Genomic DNA, 18827 nt, shown 5'->3' with positions numbered 1-18827 from the left:
GCACGCGTACGAAGGAGGACAGCATGAAGGTCACATGGTTTTTGACCAGCCAAAGAGGGTCACGAAAAATTTGAATTGGCCGGCGATTGATTGTAGGATTCGCGCGAAATTTTCTGAGTTGCGACATCAGCGGAATAAAGAGAATCATCTATCCATAGAGTGTTGATTTTAATTCTCTTTCATCCTAGTGCTTGGCGATTTATGTATCTAGATGAATAACTTTCCTCTGACTTCCAGGTTTGCGCAGATTGCAGCTGTGCGCCAGTGGTGCTGCATTGAAAATTGTGCTGTAATCACTGACTTGAAACAGGGAAGTGGAATGTCTCGTTAGCGGCAGTGAACTTCTATTTCAGTGATCAGTATTTTGTTTACTGAAATTGTGTGTTGGCGAAAAACGTGTTTCAGTTAGTTGATTGGTAATGTTTTGATCTGCTACTAAGTTCGCTGCTGTCAGAATTAAGAAGAGTGTGAATATTTTTTAAAAGTGAGTTTTTTTTTCATTTGAAAAAAAAATAATAATATAGCTAAGTATTTCTCATTCTGGCCGAGCGGTTCTAGGCGCTTGTCTGGAACCGCGAGACCGCTAAGGTCGCAGGTTCGAATCCAGCCTCGGTCATGGATGTGTGTGATTTCCTTCGGTTAGTTAGATTTAAGTAGTTCTAAGTTCTAGGGCACTGATTACCTCAGATGTTGAGTCCCATAGTGCTCAGAGTCATTTGAACCATTTCTCTCATTTTGTATTGTGATCTCGTATTGTGTGTGTGTGTGTGTGTGTGTGTGTGTGTGTGTGTGTGTGTGCACTCAAAAACAATTCTGTATTAAACTTTTGCATTGTACTTTTAATGCATCGAGCAAACATTTGAATTTGTGGAAGTTTTTCTTAATGTTTACGTTTTTGACGCATTGCTTTGCTTATAAAAGTCCATTTTAAGCATTTAAGAAGTGTGTTGTGGAAAAGCTCAGCAAACTACAATGAGAAGCATGGTTCTTGTGAAGTGAAGTGAAGTTAACTAGTATGGCTCTGTATGGTAGCTAGTTTTTGCCTTTATATCCTTCACATAACTGAGGATGGCGTCAGTCACTACACAGTCTGCAAGAAACGTTAATTTTTAAATTTATCACGCTCGCAATTTTGACACACCCAGTACAGTCGACTGGATGAAAAACCCTAATAGCTTTGCAACGCCCTGAACAAAACACGCAGCCAACACATATTTTATTTTATTTTGCATCCTTGTACTAATCAATTACTCCATGTCTAGAGATGTAATAGCAGTTGAAAACTGCATGTTATAGTCATGCCAAACCCAATTTGCACTCTTAAAATAGTATAATCTAATAGCATTTGATACAGGTAACTGTTGGTAAGTATACTTTTATATGCCTAGACTTATGAAAAGCTTTCAGTTCTGTGCTACACTGATGCATGTCCAAGAAAATGCACAAGTAAAAAAAAGTTAAACAAGTCTGCAATGGGATAAACATGTTTTTGTCAGTTGGATAGTGACTTGTTATATTGAATGTAGAATCCGCATAAACAGAAATAATTCTGTTTTACAAAGAGTACCCTACAGGTTTCATTATCGTGCATTTATCGTGAATCTCTCACCCCACACAAAGTCCCAAGCGACTTGAAAAATGCACAGGTGGCTCCTCTATACTAGAAGAATAAAAAATGGACCAGCTAAATTACAGATCAATGTACCTAACATCAGTTTGCTGCAGAATCCTTGAACATATTCTATGTTCAAATAAAATAAAATCTTTAGATCCTGAGACCCTCATGTACATGAATCGGCACAGTTTTAGGGAGCATCGCTCTTGCAAAACTCTGCTTGCCATTTTCTCACATGATATACTGTGAAGAATGGATGAAGGGCAACAGGCAGATTCCATATTTCTAGGTTTCCAGAGAGCATTCAACACAGTGGAGACACTTAATGAAGGTACGAGCATATGGAATAGGTTCCCAGATATTTGAGTGGCTGAAAGACTTCTTTAGTAATAGAACTCACTATGTTGTCCTTGATGGTGGGTGTTCATCGTAGACGAGGGTATTGTCAGGAGTGCCCAAGGTTGTTGTGATATTCTATTTGTCTACCATGCTATCCTATGCCTCCTTCTTCAGTGACTCCTTTGATCACCAGTGTGGGGCACGTCCCTCTTCTTTATTACCTCCTGGAGTTCACTTTCGGCTATTGCTCTGGCAACTTCTTTATTACCCCCGGCAGTTCACTTTCAGCTATTGCTCCGGCAGCTTACTTCATGATACCTACCACTTTCCCAATGGGTGTGAACTCTCCACCGCTTTGCCTTCGTGCGGCGGCCTATGTTCACATGGGACTTCATTCGCTTCCTAAGGACACAAATCCAGACTGCTCTATCACCATAAGTTTCATGACCTTCACACGGAACTTCGCGACAGTACCTGTGTGTACACTGATGGCTCTTGTAGTGACTGTGGTGTCAGGTGTGCCCTTGTCATTAGCATCAATGTTTTTCAGTATCAGCTTCTGGAACATAGTTCAGTATTTACAGTGGAGCTCTTTGACCTTTATCACGCCACTCAGTACATTCGGCAACACAGGCTTTCCAATTGTGTCATCTGCTCTTGACTCTCTGTGCCCTTCAGAGCCTCTGTGTGCTGTACACCATCCATCCCTTAGTGCAACGGTTCCAAATAAGCTTTCACTTGCTCACTCTTGATGGAGCTGGTGTGATGTTTATTAGGACGCCTGGTCACGTCGGTCTGACGGTAAAGGAGGTTGCTGGTGCTGCTACCAAGGCTGCTGTCCTCTTACCTCAGCCTGCTAATCCTTCCACTCCCTGCGATGATCTCTCTGTCACCGTCTGTCAGCAGGTGGTGTCATTGTGGAATCACCACTGGTCTTCCCCTCGTGGGAACAAGCTACGGGGAATTAAACCTCTCCCAGTGGCTTGGCCAATCTTGACTGGGCCGTCTCACCGTGAGGAGATCATTTTAACTAGGTTGCGTGTTGGGCACTGCCTTTTTAGCCAGTGCCATTTGTTAAGTGATGATCCCTCACACTTTGTACTTATTGCCCTCAACCTCTGACAGTTCAGCATTCCCTGACAGAATGCCCTTTCTTTAACCATTTGTTCTCTCATTTGTGTTTGCCATGTGAGTTATCAGCCATTTTAGGAAACAATGCATGAGCTGTCAAATATGTTTTACTTTTTATCCATTGTAGCAGTATGGCAAAGGACTTGTAACTTTTAGTTCAGAACCTCTTTTGGCTCTAGGGTGTATTTTATTGACATTTCTCCATGTCACTGTTTTTAGCCGTATTTCCTTTCGTCAATCGGGCTTAATGCTTAGCCGTTTTTAACTCCTTTTTCATCTTCATGTTCTACAGTTCTGACATGGGCACATATGACTCTAGTTGTTTTTGCGCCCTAAAGCAAAACAAAACAAGCAATTCTCATTGCCTGTGATCAGTGTTCAGAAAGGTGGATTACTGTTTGGATTGTCCATCATGCCCTGTGTGATTTCTGTCATGCACAAATTGTCAATCAAAATTGAATGTAGCAGTCCAGAGTTTACCCTACTTCCTTCACAAGTTTTAGTACTGTGATACGATAGTCGTCCGTAACCAGAGCCCACACATATTGTCATTTTGGCTTGTTGAGGACGTACCTGATTCACTGCCCTCTGATATGTGGCTGTCTTTGAAGAAATTGTACCTTGGATCACTCCTTTATCTGTGAGTTCCCAATAGCTTTCTCCCCAAAAGCCTATTGAATCTTGTGAATCGTTTCCAGTTTGGAATCATCGAGTTGTTCACAAAATTCGATGCAATATCGCTGTTTGATGCAATATTGCTGCTCAAATTGTGCTTTCATTTTACAATCTACAGCTTGTAGCAACAGTCTATCATAGTTCACTGGAGTAATGAAGGAAACCTAGCAAATGGAAATAAATGCAGGTCATTGCCGTTTTCAAGAAGGGTCATGCTGCAGATGCACATAATTATAGGCCTACATTGTTGACAGCAAACAGTAGTAGAATTATGGAACACGTTTTATGCTCGGGAATTATGACTTTTTGTAATTTTGTTACAAAAATTTCCTCTGTAAAAGTCAGCATTGATGCTGCAAACAGAGATCCTGCAAAACTTAGTTTGCTCAGTTCCTCCATGAGATCCAGAGCACTGTAGACAATAGTGTTCATGTTGATGCTGTATTCCTTGACAAAGGCATTTGGCATCATCATGCAATGCTGTCTAGTGGAAAAAGTATGAGCTGACTTCCTTGCAGATAGAACTCAACATGTCACTTGACAGATGTAGATGTGATTTGCAGAATACCCTAAGGAAGCGTATATATAAGTGACGTAGTAGGAAGCATTGAAAGTTCTTTAAGACTGTTCGCAAATAATGTACTTTTCTGTAAGAAAGTAGCAATGCCAGAAGACATCGATTTGCAGAATGAACTACAGAAGTGTCTGGTGCAGTCTCTTGCACTTGACCGTGAATGTAAATAAATGTAACATGGGAAAGAAATCCACTGCTGTACATCTACGATATTGATGACAAATTGCTGGAAACAATATCTACCATAAAACATCTAGGAAACTATACAGAGTGACCATAAATGTAGTGACCATATAAAACAAATAGTAGGAAAAGCAGATGCCAGACTGGGATTCGTATGAAGAATCTTAAGCAAATGTAACTCTTTCCCAAAAGAAGCGGCTAATAAGGCCCTTGTTAGATGAGTATTGTTCATCAGTCTGTGACCATTTTAGGTAGGACTGATAGAAAAAAGAGACTGTAATCAGAAAATTCAAGAAATTAGACCTAATACATAAGCTTACCAATAGTCATTCTTCCCACATGCCCTTTGCGAGTTTAACTGGGAAGGGAGGCTCAGTTAATGGTACCAGAAGTACCCTCTGCCATACACCATCAAGTGACTTGTGGAGTATTGATTTAGATGTAGAAACTGGATGAACATGTACTCCATGCTGGCCATTTACAGGTTTTTTGAAAAAATGACTATTTCTGTTTAAGAGTTCCTCTACGGCTTAGGAGTTGTCAAGGACATCAATTGATATTTGAAAACAGCTGCTGGTATCTGTCTGGAATTATATTTCCATGGATGGACTGTTGGAGTTTTATACCTTCATATTTCATTCCTTTCTGTATAAAACTTAGATTCATTAAATGATGAAAAAGATGATTTTTCTTCTCAAACTCGGATCGATTGTTGATAACAAATTCCACACTTGTATAAATATACTGTGAGGCTATGGTTAATATTACCAGCTGCTTGAAAGAGATTCGTGTTAGATGTACGTGTGTGCACCCCAGATGTATCCAGCAATGGTGAAGCAAGGCATTAAGACCTCACGCTAGTTCTCTCGTGGCAGACATCTGCGCTGCCAAACTCAGGTTAAGTGGCACTGCCAGTTGGAAAACACAGTTGCCTTCCAGTCAGCCACCAGGCAGTAGCACACTGTACAGCCACCCATCCATAACGACCTTTTCAAATTTTCCAGTGACATCTTGGATATACAAGATCGATAGTCACCAGGTAACCAAAAATGACAAGTCTATAAGCAAGACTTACACCACTATACAGCAGTGAACCGCCCTGAAGAGGACCGCACAAAGTCGGTGGAAACATCAATAATTTAGCTGTTTTAGTAGTTACCATGATGCAGTCCAATACCCAGAATTATTTTATCCAAAATGGCACTAAGGAATTTCAGAATTAAAATATTGATAGTAAGCATACCATATGAGGACTTGTTTTGTTTTAGAAGTATTAGTAAGGGGCAAGAAAATGTGAAGCTGTCAACGATGGCCTAATTAGTAGCAACTGTTCTCAAATTTGCCTGGAAAGACTTGAGAAACCCTTGGACATCTAATATGTAGGAGCCCACATCATCTTCTTAATGACAATGCATTTTTGAACAATGTTTCTACTGTTACATCCATTTTAGTGTGTTATATTATGATATGTTGAATATTTTGAGAGGTAGTAGCACTCATCAAAACAAGGAAAAAAAGTCCATTAACATGGGCTCTAAAATGTATACCTTAAGAGCTGCAAGCACTTGTTTATTTTTGCTACTGTGACATGTATCTCTTCTATTGAAAAAATGCTTATAGCTCTTAAGATAAGGTAAGCACTTAGAGTAATCATTTTAGAGCCCATGTTTATTGGAAAACATGGAGCTTACAGTAGAAGAGATGTGTTTCACAGTATCGAAGATAAACTAGTGCTCATGTCTCTTAAGGTATGCATCTTATGCATCTGGACTTTTTCCTTGCTTTGATATTTGTCAATTTTTTTTGAATACATTTGGGCAACCACGTGTTGGAAACCAAACAGACACAGAGTAACATTTATTAAATTAAGTTTGTCATCACTTCACTTGGGCCTCCTTTGGACCATGTGAATAACTACTTCTGATTTAACTTCAGGGTTTCCAGTAATTTTTCATTTGATCAGAATACTGGTGTTTCCTGCCTTCTGACCACTTTGTTCCAACTGTCTTTTTTGGTTTTCTCTGGAGCTGGGAAAATAAAACCTTTTTTCAAAACATATCATTGTTTGCAATTTCGTGTTCTTAAATGTTCACTTCTGATTTCGTGGAGCTACTTGCACCAGAGAGATTTTTTTGCAACGGACATGTTCAAAAATTTTCTTGTGCGACCTGTTTTCATTCCTCGAAACCAGATGGCTGTAAAACATCTGTCTACGTTTTCTCATTGTGGCATTTAGTTGTTCAGTTTTCTTATACAGATCTTCATTACTCCTGTTTCGGTATTCACTGTTGTGTTTTACTTTCCCTATTATTTTCTCAGAATTTTCATTTCTTTCTGTTCCATGTTTTCTATTTTTCCTGGTGTAGTCAAATTCAGGCATGCGGATGTGTATAAACATTCTGATTTTCTTACTGTAACGTAGTGCTGTAACTGTTTGAGAGATGATTGTAGACATCCTTAGTCAACTGAAAGGTCCTTCCCATCTTCTTTATTCATTTCCATGTCATGGCTGTTCTTCTTTATTTAAATTTAACCAATTGTAGTAAACTACTTGGAATAGTCAAAAGAAACTTTGGTGAACATTGGAGGTAAGAAAAACAAATCATATTTAATAATGTAATATGAAAGCAAACTGTTCTACTTGGCAGTGAATGTTAAATTCTTCTTCAGAATTATAACATGAGAATAAACAGCACACAGATGAGATTTTTGCACTCCTTAAGTGTTGTAGCTTTGATGGACAGTGTTAACCATGACATTTAGTGTATGGTGTGGAAACATACCAATCTAAATTGCAACACCATGGTAGTAGGTGGATGAAGAATAAGTTCCACTAAAAATTCCAAGAAAGGAGAAGTTTAAGAAGACCACAGCGTCAATGGAATGATCACTTTGAGTAGTCACAGATTGGGAGCATACTCAGTGCTACTTATGTGCGTGATGGTGGTGTGATGCGTAGATATAGTTTTACATCAGTTGAAAACCGTTATTTCTGCACTCTAGTCTGATTTTTGAAGTTTATAATATGTTTCACAGAATAGACACACACATCCTTTCGTCTTTCCCTCTCCTTCCTTCTTTCCTGATGAAGCAACCGTGGGTTGCGAAAGCTTGAATTTTGTGTGTGTGTTTGTGTTTATTTGTGTGTCTATCAACATACCAATGGGTAGCTTATTTCTGTTATATGAAACTGTTAAGCAACCTGTGGCTTGTATTTTTACTGTGATACGTAATCCTCAACTCATAGTTGTTCTTTTATTAATTTCAGCTGCTGTGAAGATTTAAACAACCATGTTTCGAGACAGGAAGCCATCAAGGTAAGTATTTTATGTAGTTCTAATTGCCCTCTTTGCTGAATTAATATATGTGTAACTATACTCTGAGGTGACAAAAATCATGGAATAGTGATACACAGATATACAGACGGCAGTAGTATCATGTACACGAGCATTTAAAAGGCAGTGGTTTGGCGGAGCTGTCGTGTGTACTCAGGTGATTCATGCCTAAAGGTTTCCAACATGATTATGGCTGCACAATGGGAATTAACAAACTTTCAACATGAGATGGTAGTTCGAGCTAGACCTGTGGGACATTCAATTTCGAAATTAGTTGTTGTTGTTGTTGTTGTTGTTCTTGTTGTGGTCTTCAGTCCTGAGACTGGTTTGATGCAGCTCTCCATGCTACTCTATCCTGTGCAAGCTTCTTCATCTCCCAGTACCTACTGCACCTACATCCTTCTGAATCTGCTTAGTGTATTCATCTCTTGGTCTCCCTCTACGATATTTACCCTCCACGCGACCCTCCAATACTAAATTGATGATCCCTCGATGTCTCAGAACATATCCTACCAACCGATCCCTTCTTCTAGTCAAGTTGTGCCACAAGCTCCTCTTCTCCCCAATCCTGTTCAATACCTCCTCATTAGTTATGTGATCTACCCATCTAATCTTCAGCATTCTTCTGTAGCACCACATTTCAAAAGCTTCTATTCTCTTCTTGTCCAAACTATTTATCGTCCACGTTTCATTTCCACACATGGCTACACCCCATACAAATACTTTCAGAAGCGACTTCCTGACACTTAAATCTATACTAGATGTTAACAATTTTTTCTTCTTCAGAAACGCTTTCCTTCCCATTGTCAGTCTACATTTTATATCCTCTCTACTTCGACCATCATCAGTTATTTTGCTCCCCAAATAGCAAAACTCTTTTACTACTTTAAGTGTCTCATTTCCTAATCTAATTCCCTCAGCATCACCCGACTTAATTCGATTACATTCCATTATCCTCGTTTTGCTTTTGTTGATGATCATCTTATACCCTCTTTTCAAGACACTGTCCATTCCGTTCAACTGCTCTTCCAAGTCCTTTGCTGTCTCTGACAGAATTACAATGTCATCAGTGAACCTCAAAGTTTTTATTTCTTCTCCATGAATTTTAATACCTACTCCGAATTTTTCTTTTGTTTCCTTTACTGCTTGCTCAATATACAGATTGAATAACATCGGGGAGAGGCTACAACCCTGTCTCACTCCTTTCCCAACGATTGCTAGCCTTTCATTCCCCTCAACTCTTATAACTGCCATCTGCTTTTTGTACAAATTGTAAATAGTCTTTCGCTCCCTGTATTTTACCCCTGCCACCTTTAGAATTTGAAAGAGAGTACTCCAGTCAACATTGTCAAAAGCTTTCTGTAAGTCTACAAATGCTAGAAACATAGGTTTACCTTTCCTTAATCTTTCTTCTAAGATAAGTCGTAAGGTCAGTATTCCCTCACGTGTTCCAACATTTCTACGGAATCCAAATTGATCTTCCCCATGGTTGGCTTCTATCAGTTTTTCCATTCATCTGTAAAGAATTCGCATTAGTATTTTGTAGCTGTGACTTATTAAACTGATAGTTCGGTAGTTTTCACATCTGTCAATACCTTCTTTCTTTGGGATTGGAATTATTATATTCTTCTTGAAGTCTGAGGGTATTTCGCCTGTCTCGTACATCTTGCTCACCAGATGGTAGAGTTTTGTCAGGACTGGCTCTCCCAACGCCGTCAGTAGTTCTAATGAAATGTTGTCTACTCCTGGGGCCTTGTTTTGACTCAGGTCGTTCAGTGCTCTGTCAAACTCTTCACGCAGTATCATATCTCCCATTTCATCTTCATCCTCTTCCATTTCCATAATATTGTCCTCAAGTACATCGCCCTTGTATAGACCCTCTATATACTCCTTCCACCTTTCTGCTTTCCCTTCTTTGCTTAGAACTGGGTTTCCATCAAAGCTCTTGATATTCAGGCAAGTGGTTCTCCTTTCTCCAAAGGTCTCTTTAATTTTCCTGTAGGCAGTATCTATCTTACCTCTAGTGAGATAAGCCTCTACATCCTTAAATTTGTCCTCTAGCCATGTCTGTTTAGCCATTTTGCACTTCCTGTCGATATCGTTTTTGAGAAGTTTGTATTCCTTTTTGCCTGCTTCATTTACTGCATTTTTATATTTTCTCCTTTCATCAATTAAATTCAATATTTCTTCTGTTACCCAAGGGTTTCTACTAGCCCTCGTCTTTTTACCTATTTGATCCTCTGCTGCCTTCACTATTTCATCCCTCAAAGCTACCCATTCTTCTTCTACTGTATTTCTTTCCCCCATTCCTGTCAATCGTTCCCTTATGCTCTCCCTGAAACTCTGTACAACCTCTGGTTCTTTCAGTTTATCCAGGTCCCATCTCCTTAAATTCCCACCTTTTTGCAGTTTCTTCAGTTTTAATCTACAGTTCATAACCAATAGATTGTGGTCAGAGTCCACATCTGCCCCTGGAAATGTCTTAAAATTTAAAACCTGGTTCCTAAATCTCTGTCTTACCATTATATAATCAATCTGATACCTTTTAGTATCTCCAGGGTTCTTCCATGTATACAACCTTCTTTCATGATTCTTGAACCAAGTGTTAGCTATTATTAAGTTATGCTCTGCACAAAATTCTACCAGGCGGCTTCCTCTTTCATTTCTGTCCCCCAATCCATATTCACCTACTATGTTTCCTTCTCTCTCTTTTCCTACTTTGAATTCCAGTCACCCATGACTATTAAATTTTCGTCTCCCTTCACTACCTGAATAATTTATTTTATCTCATCATACATTTCATCAATTTCTTCATCATCTGCAGAGCTAATTGGCATATAAACTTGTACTACTGCAGTAGGCGTGGGCTTCTCGTCTATCTTGGCCACAATAATGCGTTCACTATGCTGTTTGTAGTAGCTTACCCGTACTCCTATATTTTTGTTCATTATTAAACCTACTCCTGCATTACCCCTATTTGATTTTGTATTTATAACCCTGTATTTACCTGACCAAAAGTCTTGTTCCTCTTGCCACCGAACTTCACTAATTCCCACTATATCTAACTTTAACCTATCCATTTCCCTTTTTAAATTTTCTAACCTACCTGCCCAATTAAGGGATCTGACATTCCACATTCCGATCCGTAGAATGCCAGTTTTCTTTCTCCTGATAATGACATCCTCTTGAGTAGTCCCCGCCTGGAGATCCGAATGGGGGACTATTTTACCTCTGGAATATTTTACCCAAGAGGACGCCATCATCATTTAATCATACAGTAAAGCTGCATGCCCTCGGGAAAAATTACAGCTGTAGTTTCCCCTTGCTTTCAGCCTTTCGCAGTACCAGAACAGCAAGGCCATTTTGGTTAGTGTTAAAAGGCCAGATCAGTCAATCATCCAGACTGTTGCCCCTGCAACTACTGAAAATGCTGCTGTGCCCCTCTTCAGGAACCATACGTTTGTCTGGCCTCTCAACAGATACCCCTCCGTTGTGGTTGCACCTACGGTACGGCTATCTGTATCGTTGAGGCACGCAAGCCTCCACACCAACGGCAAGGTCCATGATTCATGGGGGGAGGGGAAAATTGTTAGGGACTTCAGTTTTCTGACATCCACAGTGTCAAGAGTGTGCTGAGAATACCAAATTTCAGGCATTACCTCTCACCAGAGACAATGGAGTGGCCAGTGACCTTCATTTAACACCCTAGAACAGCAGCATTTGCGTAGAGTTGTAATTGCTAACATACGAGTAACGTTGCATGAAATAACTGCAGAAATCAATGTCGGATGTATGACGAATGGATCTGTTAGGACAGTGTGGCAGAATTTGCCGTTAATGTGCTATTGCAGCTGACAACCGACGCAAGTGCCTTTGCTAACAGCACAGCGTCGCCTGCGGCTCCCCTCCTGGCTTTGTGCCCGTCTCAGTTGGAGTCTAGATGACTGGAAAACTGTGGCTTGGTCAGATGATTCCCAATTTCAGTTAGTAAGAGTTGATGGTAGAGTATGAGTGTGGCACAGACCCCACGAAACCACGAACCCAGGTTGTCAACAAGGCACTGTGTAGGCTGGTGGTGGCTTTGTAATAGTATGGGCTATGTTTGCACGGAATTGACTGGGTCATTGACTGAAAATGATTGTGCTCGGCTATTTGGAGACCATCTGCTGCCAGTCATGGACTTGATCAAATTTCTGTGGCTGACAATGTGCCATGTCACCGGGCTACAATTATATGTGACTAGTTTGAAGAACATTCTGGACAATTTGAGTGAATGATTTGGCCACCCAGATCCCGTCAAACATTTATGAAAAATAATCGAGAGGTCAGTTCGTGCACAAAATCCTGCACCAATAGCACTTCTGCAATTATGGCCTGCTATAGACACAGCATGGCTCAATATTTCTGTAGAGGACTTCCAATGATTTGTTGAGTCCATGCGAAAATGGGTTGCTGCACTATGCTGGGCAAGAGGAGGTCCCGCGCAATAATAGGAGGCATCCCACGAATTTTTTCATCTCAGTGCACATGTGTTATCTTTACCACTATGCAGAGAGCCATTTTAATCAGTCTGTTATTGCTTCTTTGTTACAGCAGTGGGAAGTGTTATTTCTTGTTGATTTAGATACACAGATTGTTTGCAATTGTTTGCAAAGGAGTGTTGCTGTTTCAAAATTTAATAGAAACTTTATTTCTCATTGTAATTCAGTGACAGCAGCTGATTAACCTTTGGATGTTTACTATATGGCTCCTCTGACTGTGCGCTGTGTGACAGCAAGGTTATATAAATCTGAACAAAAGTGACATCGCCATTGACATGTCTTCGAGCAGACTTCGTTGAGAAACAGATCTAAGCCTGTTGAGATAGGGGTTTGATTGTAGGCATTTACAAATTCGAGAATTGTGTTTGATTTTATACTGAATAAATATTCCTGAAAACACTGGTAAAAATGTTGTGCGAAGGAAACATAAAAAAAAAAACCACATAATGTGGAATCATTGCTATGATTAGCCTACAAAATTAACAAATTGGGAACTTTTAAAGTGCACATTAATAACACACACATATTGTTGCTAACTATTGCAGTGCAGCAGACTCGTGTCACATTGAGTACAGATGTCAGTGACAGAACAATATGTCAAGCAGTATAATGTTCGACTTTCTCATTCTTCTTACTTCTCAGAAGTTGTGACTATAAAATTTCTATACAGTACAATGAACTAAGTTATTCTATAAGTCTGTAAAGTCAGCGACAGTTCTTCTTCCATTAACGTGAAGTTGGAACTTGGGCTTCCATTTGCCAAGCTTCTGCACTTTTCAGATTTAAACACCAGATAATTTTGTTTTTGTGGTCTTCTTTTCAGAAAAGACTCCTTCTCATCTGGAATCACTTTAAAGTTGTGAAGAAATTTGTATGTATATTAATTCTTGAATGAATGACTCTGTGCAACTTGTAACTGAATCGAAGGAAACTTTTGTAGAGAAAAGTTATAATTATGAGACAGAATTGTTTGACAGTACTGTCTCTCTCACCCTGATGTTTGAGTGATATGGCCTTCTTGTTTAACCTTTCCCAATGAATACCTCCATCCTCTCTGGGGATGGAACCATTAGTTATGAAAGCTAAGAAGTGTCTCCTTTCATGTGTGTATGTCAGCAATACTACACATTTGGCCCCCTGAAGGCAAATGGCTAAGTCAAATGAAAATAGCAGCAGTATGCATATAAAGGTAAAGCTGACTCAGCAATCAAACAACACTTCAGTACAAAAGTTGCAATTTTGTCCTGACTTTCGTGCTGTTCAGTGTTGTCATTGACATCTTGTTGCACCTGTCCAGTCTGCTCCATCATGAGCAAATCTGTTTGTCTTTGCATAAGTGTGTTGAGTTTCTTTGCTGTTTGTGTTATGTTTTAATGATCTTGCAGGCAGTAGCAAAGTAACCTCAGAATTTTTGTAAATGATACAGTTATTTGAAATGAAGTATTGTCTGAAAACAAGTGCAGAAATATTCAGTCGTGTCTTGAAGAGATTCCAAAGTTGTGCAAAGATTGACGACTTGCTTTAAATGTTCAGGAAATGGTCAATTCATGCAAGTACCTGTGTGTAACAATATGTAAGGATATAAAACAGCACCATTGAATGTGTGGGACTCTTAGCGAGTGTGACTTATAGGGGATATTGAATGTACACAAAGGAGGGCAGCACGAAAGCCCACAGGTTTGTTTCACCTGTGGAGAGTGCCACAGTGAGGCTGATAAAACTGAACTGGTACTTGAAGATAGATGAGAAATATCATGAGAAAGTCGACTTAACAAAGTTTCAAGCTGATGTTTGTAGCAATATACTGCAGAGTGGCACACAGAAAACCGGCCCGAACCGGAATGTCGACGTGCGTGCGTAGCATTACTAGCTTGTCAGTTCCTTTGCCCCCTTTTAACAGCAGTAGTGTGTGAGCAGTTCATACGAAAAGTAGTCGTAATAAACCGTGTACTTCATTGTCATGCCTTACTCCATTGAAGAACGTGTGTTCGTTGTTGAAGAATATGTGTGGTCTGAATCCATTAAAGATGTTCATGGCACTTTTCCTGCAAGTAATATTCTTGCAAAATCAACGATTCAGGATCTAGTGAGAAAGTGGCGTTAGACAGGCAGTGTTGTTAATTCAAAGAGACATAGTGTAATATAGCAAGACAGTCACACAAATGTTAGCATCCTATAACTGGCACATACAACCGGCATAGAAGTGGCACTTTTCAGGTGCTAGTTATGATGGGTATGGAATGTAGTCCATGTTCCTAAACAAGTGTTTTACTTTGAGTTAATTGTGAGTAGATGCTGGTCTAGGAGATCAGAGGAAATGAGTTAAGGATGCAATTAAGGCTAACATGAAGATGTTGTCAAAGTAATATTAACAACTCAATCCTTGACCCTTCATCCTGGAGATCATTAGCCCACAGCGGGACACATTTTTTGAAAACAGCCAACAGATAATGACTGATAAGAAGCAGTGTAGGAAAGAAAGGAAATGCTGACATGAAATGGAAGGATAGAAGTTGCTCCACCTGTGACTGTTTTATCAGCGTGGCAAGCGGTGTTCCTCTTGCATCAGGTTGTGCAGTCACCACCGCATAGCAAGACAACCTGCTTGACAATGAGTGTTTGATGGGTTGGTGATTTTACAAAAAATGATTCCATTCGTAAATATAACACAAGTAAAAACTAGCTGCAATATCCCTTACTAAGCCTGCCTTCACCACAGGAGGGAGAAAATAGTGGAGCACAATATTTGTACATCTCACCAGTGAATTAAAAGTGCATATACACAATAAAAATAAATGGAAATAGCGTTTCTCGTGACTGGGGAGAATTGATATTCAGTTGGATAGATTGCTACCACATAGAGAAGGCACTGAGTGGCCGACGGGAACATTGAAAGAAGGCCATTAGAGAGTGTAAGCTTTCATCTTGGATCTTCCATTGTTTAATGAGTGGGAAATCAATTGTTCTGTATGTTGATGAATGTAGTTGTCCCGCACATTTGATTTCTGGGTTATAATTTTCATTTGTAACCACCGGTGTTACAAGACCTAATTGTTTTGTGACTCATTTGTGGTCAGTACTTAAACGTGAATTCTTTTTTTTTTTCTACAGAGGACCAGCAGGAAGAGGCAGAGGGGCATATCGACCCTTAGGCTTAAAACCCCGAGGTGCAGGAGGTAAGAGGAGTTGTATTGTAACACATTTCAGAAAAACGTTCAAAAACTGTAATGTTCTCAAAATACTACTAATAAATTTGTAACATTTGTTGCCTGTTCATACTGAAAAGTTTTTGAACTATTTCAACACTAAATGTTGATACAACTACTTTCAGATGTGAAGGACTTCAAGAAATTTTTACAGTTTTGCTTGTAGTGTGTGCATCCTTTGTTATATATGTCACAGTGATTTTTTGGTCTACTGTGTGAAGTTCTGCAAGCAAAGTATCTTGCACAGACAGGAGTTCCTCAATATTTACAGTAATGCATGTTCCTTCCTTATCATTTGCTATAACTTACTCCTGCAAGTGACCCCATATAGTATTGCCTGGTCAAGTCAAATTTCTTCTGAAATGGCAGAATCCGTTGTGGGAAGATCTGTTTAATAATTGAAGTGGCTGTGACATAGGCTTGAAAATGCAGGCCATTCCCATTTCACAAGAAGGATCACCAGGCAGGTGCACATAATTTTGGAAAGTTATTGCTGCTATTGATCTATTGTGGAATTATGAAATATGTTTAATACACGAATTATGGTCTTTTTGAATAATGACAATGTCTATTAAAATCAACACAGCATCTGCATACAGAGGCCACATGCAACTCAGGAAGTCCACAGCACCATAGACAAAGGCATCGATGTTGCTGCTGTATTTTTTACTTTTGTATTGTTGTGTAACAAACAAAATCTGAACTTACAGAGTATCGAACCAGATTTGTGACTGACTTCAGGACTTCGTAGCATACATAACTCAGCAAAATCAACAGCTCTAAATGTAATTTCAGGAGCACGCCAAGGGAGTATTGTAGTTACTGTTACTAACTCTATAAATGGTCCTGTGTATAATGTTGGAAGATCTGTGAGGCTGTCTGCAGATGCTGCTGTTGTCTAGTAGGAAGCTTGGAACACCAGAAAGAAGCCTTAATATTGGTATAAATTGTATTGAAAGGTAGGCTAAGGTTTGGGCTTTTGTGTAATAAGAATTTTGTAAATGCACTTTTTTTTTTTTTAATGAGGACAAGACTTACTTACAAAACACACCTCATAGTTAATGATATGGCTGGGACTATGATTAGCTTTGTCAAGTAATAGAATTTTTTTTATCTGATTATAATCATATGTTTCTTTTGCTTTTCCAATTCTAGGTATTGGGCCCTGGCCTACCAAAGGAAGACGATTTGTTGATGTGCCTTACAATATTAATAAGAAGAACAAACTGAAAGAACAAAAGCAGGTACAGACAGCTGTAAATCCACGGGCTGTTGCAGAAGATTTTGTGGGGTACAGACAGAGGATGTTGATAACACTAGATCCCGATCGAAAATTAGAGGAAAAGGAAATAGCCCAAATCAAAGAAGCACTCCTAGATGCTCTTGAACCTCTAGAGGATGGGTATTTTCCACAGTTTTACGGGACTTCCGTGGCGAAGGGTGCGCTCGTTATGTCTTGTGCCAACGAGCAGACAAAACTCTGGCTAGAGAGAATTGTGCCAGACTTGAAGCCGTGGAAGGGTGCAAAGCTCCTAGTAAAGCCTAAAGGGGAGGTCGCACAAGGAACTAAGGTGCTACTCAAGACGCCAAAGTTGTTTGCCAAGACAGAGCCAAAAAAAATCTTGCAGATGCTTGGCACTCAAAACAAAACCCTCGATACAAGCCTTTGGAAGAATGTCAGTGTGACTTCTGAAGCTACAGGCCAGACTCTAGTCTTCATGGTTGATGACCAGTCTCTCGAAGCCATCCGGGCCTTGGACAATAAAGTTTACCTCGGATTAGGCAATGTGGATTTAGTTATCGTAAATGAGGAGGATGGCAAGCAGACCTCTGCAGATACAGATGAGAAAAATGAGGAAGAGAGTGACAAGCAGACCTCTGGAGATACAGACATGAAAAACAAGGAAGGAGATGCCATGCAGATGTCTGTAGATGCAGACATGAAAAATGAGGAGGAAGTGGCCAAGCAGACACCTTCAGATACAGACATGAAAAATCAGGAGGAAGCTGCCAAGCAGACGTCTGTAGACACAGACATGAAAAATCAAGAGGAAGCTGACAAAGAGACATGTGTAGATACAGACATGAAAAACAAGGCGGAAGCTGACAAGCAGACCACCTAGATACATATGTGACTCTCACAGAACTGAAGTGCATTGAAGTTCATATTGAAGAAGGAGGCCCAAATATTTAGACTAGTGTTGTTCAAATTGAGCAGATTCGTTTTCCTTCTGTAGTGCAATGAGGAGGACAATGTCTGTGCTTAAAATTTCTGTGGCTAGGGCTGGACCTGCTTCCAGCTACAGTACAATCTTGTTAATTTGGACTATGTGGGATCAAAAGTAAGCCTAAAAATACAGGAGAATGTGGTAAAATGAATAATAAAGTTGTAGCCTTCGAGCCAGAAACTCGCTTGATACTGCCCTTTTGTTAGTCTGCCCTGTGCAAATGTCTTTGTAACTACCTGCTTACCATGATCGAGCCTCAGTCTTCCTGCACAACTTCTAACTCTCACACTCCCCTCCAGCATCAAGTTGATGAGTCCTTGATGAATCAGGTTTTGTCTTGTCAATTGATCCCTTCCTTTACTCAAGTTGAGCCATACATTTCCATTTGATACAATACATCCTCAATTATCCATCCTGCCCATTAGATGTTCAACATCCTTCTGTAACATGTGAAAAGTTTTTTTTTTCCCCTACCATTTAATGTCCATGTTTCACATTCATATAAGGTTACTCTCTATACTCCAAACCCTTAAATTTATATTAAATGTTAATATATTTCTCTTTCACAGGAAGCTTTTCTTGATTTGCCAGTCAATTATCAGTTCTTTTATCACCCAAATAGCAAAACTTAGCCAATTTTAACATCTCACTTCCTAGCCCAATTCCCCCAACATCACTCAATTTAAATAGAATATACTCCCTGACCCATATTTTTCTTTTATTTATGTTCATCTTATAACCTGTTTCAAATTAATCATTCACTCCTTTCAAGTAATCTTCCAAGGCTTATGATGAGAAAACATGTGGTTAATTTTGATTTAAAATTATGTAACAAACAAAATTTACAGCTTGTCGAAAAACAAAAACTATTGTCTTTGCGGTACTTTTTCGAAAGACTTGTGGAGCTGCAGTGGAGTGCCGAGGTATGCTGCCTCCTTTGCTCCATATGCAGCTTCTTTGTACTTGTATTTTTCCAGTGGACAGGCACCGACTGATGTTT

At 39.6% G+C, this 18827-nt stretch overlaps 1 protein-coding gene across 1 annotated transcript; it reads left to right on the top strand.

Moving 5' to 3' along the window:
• Window positions 1-323: 323 nt before the first annotated feature.
• Window positions 324-18007, top strand: LOC124716958. Its single transcript, XM_047243555.1, has 4 exons — window positions 324-484; window positions 7786-7834; window positions 15505-15569; window positions 16755-18007. Exons 2-4 carry the CDS (start codon window positions 7809-7811, stop codon window positions 17720-17722), a joined length of 1059 nt encoding a protein of 352 aa, XP_047099511.1. The 5' UTR covers window positions 324-484; window positions 7786-7808; the 3' UTR covers window positions 17723-18007.
• Window positions 18008-18827: the final 820 nt, after the last annotated feature.

Source organism: Schistocerca piceifrons, chromosome 9, assembly GCF_021461385.2.
Source record: "Schistocerca piceifrons isolate TAMUIC-IGC-003096 chromosome 9, iqSchPice1.1, whole genome shotgun sequence".
Classification (NCBI taxonomy): Eukaryota; Metazoa; Arthropoda; class Insecta; order Orthoptera; family Acrididae; genus Schistocerca; species Schistocerca piceifrons.
The sequence above is the reverse complement of the archived record's forward strand: the minus strand, read 5'-3'. Positions and strand labels throughout refer to the sequence as shown.